Raw genomic sequence first — 10,099 nt, 5'->3', positions numbered from 1 at the left:
CTGATGTCCGACGTCGTGATCTAGAGTTTGAGGTTGGTGATTGGGTTTTCCTGAGGATCTCACCAATGAAGGGTATTATGCGTTTTGGGAAGAAAGGTAAGCTGAGTCCAAGGTATATCGGGCCGTATAAAATTCTTCGACGAATTGGACAGGTTGCTTATGAGTTAGAATTGCCATCCGAATTGGAATTTGTCCACCCGGTATTCCATGTATCTATGTTGAGAAAATGTATTGGAGACCCTTCTCGAGTCGTCCCTATCAAAGATGTACAAGTTACAGAGGACCTATCATATGAAGAAGTGCCAGTGGCGATATTAGATCGGCAAGTCCGCAAGCTGAGAACAAAAGATGTAGCTTCCGTCAAAGTATTGTGGAGGAACAAAAATATGGAAGAAATGACATGGGAAGCAGAAGAGGAGATGAAGTCTAAATACCCTTACTTATTCCAGAATGAAGATAACAAGGATGCTGGTGGAAGACAGGATACATTAGAAGGTGAAACGGCTCTATGAGGTAAGCAATAATTTGAGAATACTCCACCTTAATACAAAATGGTGATATGTAGATAATGTAAATACGCATAATGCTTTGTGTAGACTTATGAAGCCATATGTTGGGCTTAATTACTTGCAAGATTTGCTAGTGACCATTTTATAGGGGAAAATTGATCGGAAATTTCCATTGGAATCCACGATGATTTAAACTCCCCATAAACCCTTACATTCGAGGACGAATGTTCCTAAGGGGGGGAGGGTGTTACAACCCATATCCACATGTGTTAGTTCATGCCATATATTAGTTAACATAAATCCAAGAAGGAATTATCTTTGAGATGATAAGAAGTCAATCCTATTGGTCTTAAGTGATACAAGAGTGTATAAGGGTGATTAACCAGTATTAGAAGTTAAACGAATCAAGGATGTTGTAACTCGTATTTTCAGGTAATCTAGCGGTGCTTAATACACTCAAGAGGTCATTTATTAAGGTATTTTAATCATATAATATCCGTATCATAAGTCTTGAAGTCAAACGAGTTATGAAACAAAAGTCGACAAAAGTTGTCGCAACTTAGGTTCATAATTTTACTTAAACATTAGGTCAAATGTTTCTAATCTTTTCTCATAATTTACAAGGAATTACGGGGTGATCTACCAACCAAATTAAAGATCTATGAGTCTAGTTTCCAACGCATTAAACCGTTCATCGATACGATCTCGGAGTAGAGAGATATTCGCGTTTTCGCGAGACTGCGCCAAGCACCTCTCTATGGGGCCCACTAAGGCGGTTTAAGATATTTGGACCTATATAGGATGCCTCCAACCCGTTTTAAGTCATTTCTTCTCACTATTTTCAGACCTTAGAACCCTAGGAACATCCTCTCAAGGTTCTCTCAAGATTCAAGACCCAAAAAAGGGCAAACAACACAAATCAAGTGTCGGGAATTCCGTGGCGCTAGTAAGTCTCTTGTTCTTCTTGTTGTTGCTCATTTTTGTGTCGTTCCAGCTCGTGTGGGAGGTTGTTTTAAAGGGTTTATGTTCTGTAAATACTCCCTCATGTTCTTAATATCAATCCTAGGTGATTTCAAGCCTTCTAAAGTGATTCTAGTGCCGAAAAACACTAATTGATCGCTAGTTTCGCTTTTTTGTTGTTGTGGCAGCATTGGAGGGATATTTCATGGAAATTTAAGGTCAAATTGGAGTTGTTCTTTCTGTATAAAGGTAAGGAACCTCTTACTCTATATGTATTTAAGATTATCCAAGTTGCGGCTAAGCCATTGAAGCTAGAACTTGTGAGATATATATCGAAAGGCTTGGTAGTAATGTTATTGTTTTGTGGACTGTTTTGCGTTGTTGTTGGGCTGCGTATTTTACTACTATCTTGTGGAGTTTTGGAGGAGGAAGGGTGTGGAGAAACACCATATATATGTAGGGTTATGGGCTGATAGTTATTCGTAACATTTCCAGGTTGTTTGACACGACTACGGTGGTCGTCGTATGTATGGAGTGATTAGGCTATGTGTGGACTATTTTGGGAGGCTCAATATGTTTATTATTGATGTTGTTTGGGCTGTTTGGTGACTGTTTTGAATGGTGTGAGGTCATATATATAGGGGAGGTGTTGTCCGTTTCATCGTAAAATAGGTTGTGGTCGATACATAATAGTTATGACGCTTAAATGATAACGATAGTATCGTTTCTCTTATTGTAGACTAAGGAGTTTTGACAATTGCATAGCTTGAGATTGGGGCAGTATATACAAGGTATGTGAGGCTATCCCTTTCCTTCTTTTGCACGACTCCGATTGTACATAATGTAATGAACGAGCTTCCAAGATACTCTACTCTTAGAAGCTAGCAGTACTTACATTGTTTTCCCTCTTATGGAACGATTGATGTTAATGTTGCTTCTCTTATTCTTATGTTATCAATGTTGTTGGTACTTCCTGATTCTTATAAGGTTCATAGTGAAGAGTTAGTCCTAATAACGTGTACAGAGGATACCGACCTTACGTCACTCCGAAAGGTTTAGAATGTGATTCCATGAGTCGAGCATGCATTATATATATGTATCTATTTTACTCTACCGAGCCACGCTATAGTTGGCCGGGTACGGCACCTATTGTGCAACCACTGATCAGTTGGGTTTTACCGAGCTCCACGTGGCCGGGTACGATTCTACCGAGCCTTATGATGGCCGGGTACGTTTTTTTTACCGAGCCTATTATGGCCGTGTACGATATGATGATGATGATGCCCACAGAGGCGAATGCTTTAAAGGTTTATGTATTTATATATATGTATCATGCATTTCATGTAAGTAGCCCTCAGAGGTACTAAGATGTTACAGGTTGTATATTCTCTATCCTTGCTTACATTACTGATCGTATTTATGGTTCCTTGCCTTACATACTCAGTACTTTATTCGTACTGACGTCCTTTTATTTGTGGACGCTGCATGTCGTGCTGCAGGTCCTGATAGACAGGCAGGTGCAGCTCCCCCACCACAGTAGACTGTCCAGTTCAGCGGTGATTGGCGAGATCCCTTCTCCGGACTTGCCTTGGTCTTGGTATGCAATTTTTGTTATAGACATTATGGGTATGTCGGGGCCCTGTTCCGGCTATGTTGCAGCACTTATGTTCTTTTAGAGGCTCATAGACAGGTGTCGACTCATGTATAGTTTGGTATGCCTTGTCGGCTAGTTTTTGTTGTATAGTCTTTCATAGTAGCGTGGTAGCTCATACCTTATATGTAGTTTCTTGATTGTCTAGTCATCCCCTACTTTGTATGTTCATGTCGTCATATTTTATTGCTGATTGTCCATGATCCAGGTCTACCATTTATATTGATCTTGTCAGCCCTAAAAGATAATAATGAAGGTTAGATGAAATGTACGTTGGTGCTCGGTAAGTGTGGTTGGGTGCTAGTCATGGCCCTCCAGTTTGGGTCGTGACAGCTGGATAGTGTTGACCAGTGGGTGAGATCAAAATTTCCCCAATCCCATACCTTTTGCGTTCATAGGTCCATCGAAGAACATTTTCCAAGCACTGGTATCTTCTGATGCTACCTCAACTTCATTTACTTCTTCTTATGGGAAGTAAGTACTCAAAGGCTGATATTCATCATCAACAGGGTTTTCAGCCAGGTGATCTGCTAAAGCTTGGGTCTTTATTTACGTGCGGGTGACATAGACTATGTCAAACTCAGTGAGCAGGATTTGGCATTTTGCTAACCTCTCTGTGGGCAACGGCTTTAGGAATATGTACTTCAGCGGGTCCAACCTGGTGATGAGATAAGTGGTGTAGGCCAATAGGTAATGCCTGAGCTTCTGAGTGACCCAAGTTAGGGCACAACAAGTCCTTTCCAGCAAAGTGTATTTGGCTTCGTAGCTAGTGAACTTCTTGCTCAGATAGTAGATTGCCTGCTCTTTCTTCCCGGTCACATCGTGTTGATCGAGGACACAGCCGAAGGAATTCTACAAGACTATCAATTACAAAAACAAAGGTCTCCCCAGTTCGGGTGGGACCAAGACTGGCAAATTTGACAGGTATTCTTTGATTTTGTCAAAGGCTTCTTAACATTCATTGGTCCTCATCCCTAGTTCTTTCATCTGTGTGAATGTTTATCATGGTTTCTTGGACCTCTTCTAAACTACCCAAATTTACTGGCTCGGTTTCATTTAGATTTGGCTTAGGCTTATTCTTAAATTGTTCCAATTCTCGATTTATTTCCCTAAAAGCCTCTTCTTCATCATATTGCAGTATTGATTCATTATTTCACAATTAGACAACGTGTTTGGATCTGGGCATGAAGTCCGTGAGCATATCATGTTATTTAAAGCCGCATTATTAGAACTAAAAGAAGAAATAAGAAAAAGTAACAAAATCAGAAAGAATAAAGGGAGAGATTCATGAACAATGAAATATTGATTTCATTTCATTGAATTTTGAAGATAACAGGGTTACATTGGAAATTAAAGACAGTAAAAAACAAGAAACATCCAAGTTACACCCTAGAATAACTCGTGATGTAGAAAAGGTGGCAAGACTGGACTACTAGGATTCCTGCCTGACTAGGAACGGAGTAGCCTTCCAATTTTGCAACTTGGCATTGGTCCCCATATACAGCACCTCAACGGTGCTCGAGCCTTCTCCCGGCTGGACTATGTGGGCTTCATGCAACACATTCCTCATAGCTCCACATATTTCTTCTATTTCTTCAATCGTAAAGGCTTCATCATCTTCTATGTACTTGGGCTTGACGAATGTCTTGAAAAGGTGGGGGATCGGCTGAGGCAAGACCCAACTATTGTTCTTTTGCTCATTTGCCCATGTTTCGTCAGCTGGCGTGGCTTGAAAACCCACACCAAATAACTTCTCGCTAGCAGCCAGAGTGATAGGTTCTGTGATACCTTGCAATGATGTCCTGAGCCCCTTCATAGGCTTATCACCATGCCTGATCATTTCCTTGGCAACCATAATTGATTCATTTGAGAGAAAGGGTTGAGGGCACGGGCTTTCTTCTTCACATTGGTCTGCGACCCGAACTTCGAAAGCTTGATAGACTATATATTCGCTACCTTCCCTAGCTTCCAGACATGGGACTGACGGGTCCCGATAAATTGATTGCTCGTCCTCTCCATGGACTACGATCTCCTAATCTTCATATTCAAATTTCACCATTTGGTGAATAGTGGAAGGTATGGCCCCTGCCGCGTGAATGCAGGGCCTTCCCAAGAGGAAATTATAAGAAGTGTCCATGTCTAGGACCTGAAATGTCACCTCGAAATCCACAAGACCAATGGTCAAAATCAGATCGATCTTGCCTATGGTGTCTCTCTTGATGCCATCAAAGGCACGCACACAGACATTGTTAGGCCTGATTCTCTCAGTCCTAATCTCCATTCATTGCAAAGTTGAGAGAAGGCAGATATCAACTCCGGACGCGCCATCCAGCATGACTCTTTTCACATAGTACCCATCGTATTTAACTGTCAAATGAAGAGATTTGTTGTGAGCGGCCCCTTCCGGGGGCAAATCATTCTTGCTAAATGAAATCTGGTTGATTGTGAAGAATCTTTCCGCCATCCTTTCCAGTTGTTTAACAGTGTTTTCGATCGGAACATAAGCTTCATTGTGGGTTTTTATCAACACTTTCTGATGCTCGGTGGAGCTTACCAGTGGAGACTAGAGTGAGACTTGTGAAGGAGACTTCTGAAGTTGGTCTATTACCTCATAGTCCGCAGTTTTCATTTTACGAAAGAATTCTTCGGCCTCCTCGGCACTAACAGGCTTCTTGAGTGGGAAACGCTTCTTCTTGGCTTTGTTCAAATCCTCCAAGTTAAGGTATTTCTTAGCTGGGTTAGTTTCATTTGCTTCTCCTAGAACCTTTTTTCCCTTGTAGGTTACTACCGCCTTGTTATAATTCCATGGGACGGCAGTAGGGTCTGTCATGGGCTTCTGTGGTGCGCGGCCAATAACCACAGGTTCATTCAGCCTCTTTAAAATTACTGACCCCCATACCACTAAAGTCCCTTTAGGCACGTACATCTTAGGTCCCTTGTTCAGCTCGAACCTTATTGGAGGGCTCAATGTCATTTGTTCTTTCCTGTGACCCCGGGGAACATAAAGAATGGCATCTTTTGGGGGTACTGCCCTAGTTTTGGTTTCCATTGTATTTTCTGCACTGTGAGGGGTGGGTTTACTCTTCTTCTCCCCCCTTGTCTTGCTTTGCAGCAGCCTTTAGCTTCTTCTCGACATTAGCAATAGTAATGATGGCTTTTTAAGTGGGATCAAACTCTTTATCTTTGCAAATCATCCCAATAATTGGCACGTTATTATGAGCCGATAATGGGTTGTTGGTCACATTAGGGATTTCTTCATCCTTCAGCACTATCCAATTTTGCTCTATGAGATTTTCAACTGCCCTTTTTAGAGTCCAACAGTCTTCAGTGTCATGTCCTTCCACCCCATAATGATAGGAACATCGGGTACCGGGTCGGTAGGAAGGTGACTCTGGGTTTTGTCTATTCGGTGGTACGGGCTGTAGCAAACCCATTTGAACTAGTTTAGGGAAAAGGCTAGAGTATGATTCACCAATAGGCATAAAGTTTGTTCTCCTGGGTAGCTCCCGAGCACGGGCATTGTAGGCAAAATTATTTTGTGGAGGTCGGGGGTTATACTAAGCTTGGTGGGGAGGGTTATTTCTAGGAGGTGGAGCTCTGTTTTGGTTAAACTATTGTCGTGGCCGAGCGTATGGTTGGGCGTTAATCACTGCCTAAGGCTGGGGGCCATAACATAAGCCATATCCTGGTGGGCATTATAATGTTGCTAGGTGCTCAGAGAGAAGTAACTTTTGGGTAGACGGGGGTTTCTCGGACCTGAAGCTGCCATTGCCACTCTTCCTTCTTCTTTTTGTTCGCTACACCTCTGGACCCATTTTGAATTGCTTGGGATGTAGCTCTTATAGAAGATTGGCTCAATATGCGCCTTGTATTCAGACCATTCTCGACCATCTCACCAATCTCAGCAAACGGTTTCCCCATTGTAGACATCATATTCTGAAAGTAGTCAGCCTCTTGGGCTTGAAAAAAAACACTCACCATTTCTGTTTCTTGCATCGGGGGCTTGACCCTAGCCGCTTGTTCGCGCTATTTAACAGCATATTCTCAGAAACTTTCCAATGACTTCTTCTTGAGATTTGACAGAGAATTCCTATCGGGAGCTACGTCTATGTTATACTGAAACTGCCTGACAAAAACTTGAGCCAGATCATCCCAAATGTGCCAACAAGTTATGTTCTGATCCATGTACCACTCATATGCAATTCCCACTAGACTCTCTCCAAAATAATCCATGAGAAGCTCCTCTTTTCCACCTGCCCCTCTCAGTTGATTGCAGTACCTCTTGAGATGAGCTATAGGGTCCCCATGCCCATCGTACTTCTCGAACTTGGGAGTTTTAAAACCTAGGGGTAGGTGGACATGTGGAAACATACACAAATCAGCGTTGGATACGCTCTTTTGACCACATAAACCTTATATACTCTTAAGGACCTGTTTCATACTCCTCATCTTTCGAGTGATTTCTTCCTGCTCGAGGTTCTTTGTAGTTTTCTCCTCTCCTGCAGTAAACTCATACCGGGGTTGTTGAGGGTAGGAATTGGTGGTGAAATGGGTAGGTTCTGGTGGAAAATATGGTACATGGAAAGTGAAAGATGATGGATCAAAGCTTGGCCTGGGAACAGTTGGTTGTACCTCAGTCGAGGCTGGTGGTGCGGTAAATATGTTGGAGGCCACTCCCGAAACTACCTGGGGGCGAACCTCAGAAGGTGTTCCGGTGAAGTGAGCTGAGATGGTAGGGTATCCAAGCGGGGTATTTGAGTAACTTATTGGGACGTTGAAATTTCCACTTGCTATGGGAAGTATCTCGGGGAAACCAGGTATGGCACTTGGCGGCTCTCTACCATTGGACAAGGCGTCCCACATTTCCAGCACGCGGAGGTGCAGTGCCCTGCTCTCTTTAGCAGTCGCTGACTCTGAGGTTGAGATAACCGACAATGGGCTATCTTTTGGGATGGGAGTTGTTGGTGGATGACCTTCTGATGACATTTCTACACTGCCCTTGTATCTTGTAAACTACGTGTGTGAAGCCAAGTTACCACAAACCAACCACCTTAAAAACAGAACCTATACTCAACAGTAGACAACAAACCGATTAGTTTGAAGTAATTAACACATAGGAAATCACACATTGGGGGTGTGATACACCTATATAGTTAAATGTGTTTCTACATGTTTTGCAACAATTGCACGTCACATCCCAGCTTTTGTTTATCTCCCCATTCTTCTCTCGCTCTCTTTTACACTCTCATTTTCTCTCTTGTTCTCATTCTCTTTTCCTTGTTTTCTCTCTTTTCTTTTGGTTTTTCTTTTGGCTTTCTCTTTTTCATATTTTCTCATTTATTTGTGTTATTTACAAAAATCATGACCGGATCCGATGAGGATTGCCTACGTATCACGACGCTGCATAAATCAGATCATCATGTAATTCAAGAAATAAATGCATTAACTAAATGAACGCAATTTTGTTTTTTCTTCAAATTTCATTATAAATAAAAACTCTTAATCTTTTCTATTACAAATGACCCCATCATATTTTCAAGGAAAAAAAGAAAATGACAAACTCGAAACAGACTCTAAAACTAGAAATTGAAATATAGACTTTATATGAAAATCAAGAATACATAAGTGCTTCTACTCCAGGGGCCCGTGGGACATCAGTCGGTCTCGCCACGTCCCTATGCGTAAGATCCCCTTGGAGAAGATCCAGGTCACTCATTATTTGGCGAACAAAGGTCATTACTACAGCAAAAAAGGTAGTTCTAGTCATGTCTTCACATTCATGGCACTTCATGATGTTGTAATCAGCAATTGCTCTAACCCTTTCCCTGATGATACCCTTTTCTTGGAGCAAACGCCCGATTTGCTGAGATCTAGCTTCTAGTACTTGGGCGTCATGATGGTTTTGACCATGCAGGTGTTGCATATCTTTCTCTAACTGGGACATTAATGCATATCAATGTTCCCTTTCCGCTTTAAAGTTCTTAGCTTGTTTGGCCATCTCATTTTCGAGGGTATTTATCCTTTTCTTCAAATTTGTGACTATTACCTCATGTTTCTTTTTCAACTTCCATACAAACTCTGCTCATCCCTCTGTGTTCTTTATTAACTGTGCCCGGGCTCTTGCCAGATTTCCCTCGGATTTTTCCAAGTCATCCTGGTACTCAAATATTTTCCTTCTAAGACCATTTATGAGTGTTTCATCTGTTCAGCTCCTTTCCTCACCCTCAGCAGCTATCTTCATTTTTTGGAACTGGGCTCGAAGGGCTTTGTTTTCTTGAGCCAGCTTCTTCTTTTCCCCTTCATCAGCAGCAGCTTGTACACTATTGTCAAATTTAAGATCACGAATCTGCCCATCTAATTTGCTTATTGTGGCTCTGTAGCTTGTCTCTTTTTTCCAACCAATCCTATTGCTCCCGTGAATCATCAGTGAATTGTTGGACGTAGGGTCTTTTAGCAGGCCGTTTGGGCTCCTAATGGATTTGAAACCTTTTACCAAACCAAGTCATGTAATTAGCCTCTAATTCACCTTTAGATAAATCCCGTACCCGAGTCTTTGGCTCAAGAAATCTACATTGATTCCAAATCTGACAAACGTTTCCCTTGGGAACACAACTTTTGGACCTAGTTCAATGACTTGTCGACTCAGATCTTCATCATGTGGGATAGTTTGGTACCTGCCTAGTTGGCGCAGCACCCTATGTGGAGCATATGGCTGAATGCTCCGGAGACCCATTAAGAGAAGATAGCACACCTCGGATGACATGTAAATGACTTTAGTGACCGAGAGCCAACCAAATGTCCACTCAATTTTGTTTGAATTTAAGAAACTCAAATGTGCAAACCAGGCCTCTGTACCTTTTGGAAATTCATAACCCACCACCCAGTTTTCATGTTTTTCAATGTAGTTCAGACCAGTCATACCATAGCTCATGTACCCCCGACGGTGGCAAAGATGTTCTTGCATCCAAAGTTGTAGAAG

General features: G+C 42.0%; 1 protein-coding gene across 1 annotated transcript; it reads right to left on the bottom strand.

Annotated features, from left to right (window-relative positions):
- Nucleotides 1–7,164: 7,164 nt before the first annotated feature.
- On the bottom strand, nucleotides 7,165–8,106 carry LOC138875267 (uncharacterized). The gene is made up of 2 exons (XM_070154091.1): nucleotides 7,563–8,106; nucleotides 7,165–7,463 (listed from the first exon to the last, which is right to left on the bottom strand). Exons 1-2 carry the CDS (start codon nucleotides 8,104–8,106, stop codon nucleotides 7,165–7,167), a joined length of 843 nt encoding a protein of 280 aa, XP_070010192.1.
- Between the last annotated feature and the right edge of the window lie 1,993 nt (nucleotides 8,107–10,099).

The sequence above is a fragment of the Nicotiana sylvestris genome, chromosome 8 (assembly GCF_000393655.2).
Source record: "Nicotiana sylvestris chromosome 8, ASM39365v2, whole genome shotgun sequence".
Classification (NCBI taxonomy): Eukaryota; Viridiplantae; Streptophyta; class Magnoliopsida; order Solanales; family Solanaceae; genus Nicotiana; species Nicotiana sylvestris.
The sequence above is the reverse complement of the archived record's forward strand: the minus strand, read 5'-3'. Positions and strand labels throughout refer to the sequence as shown.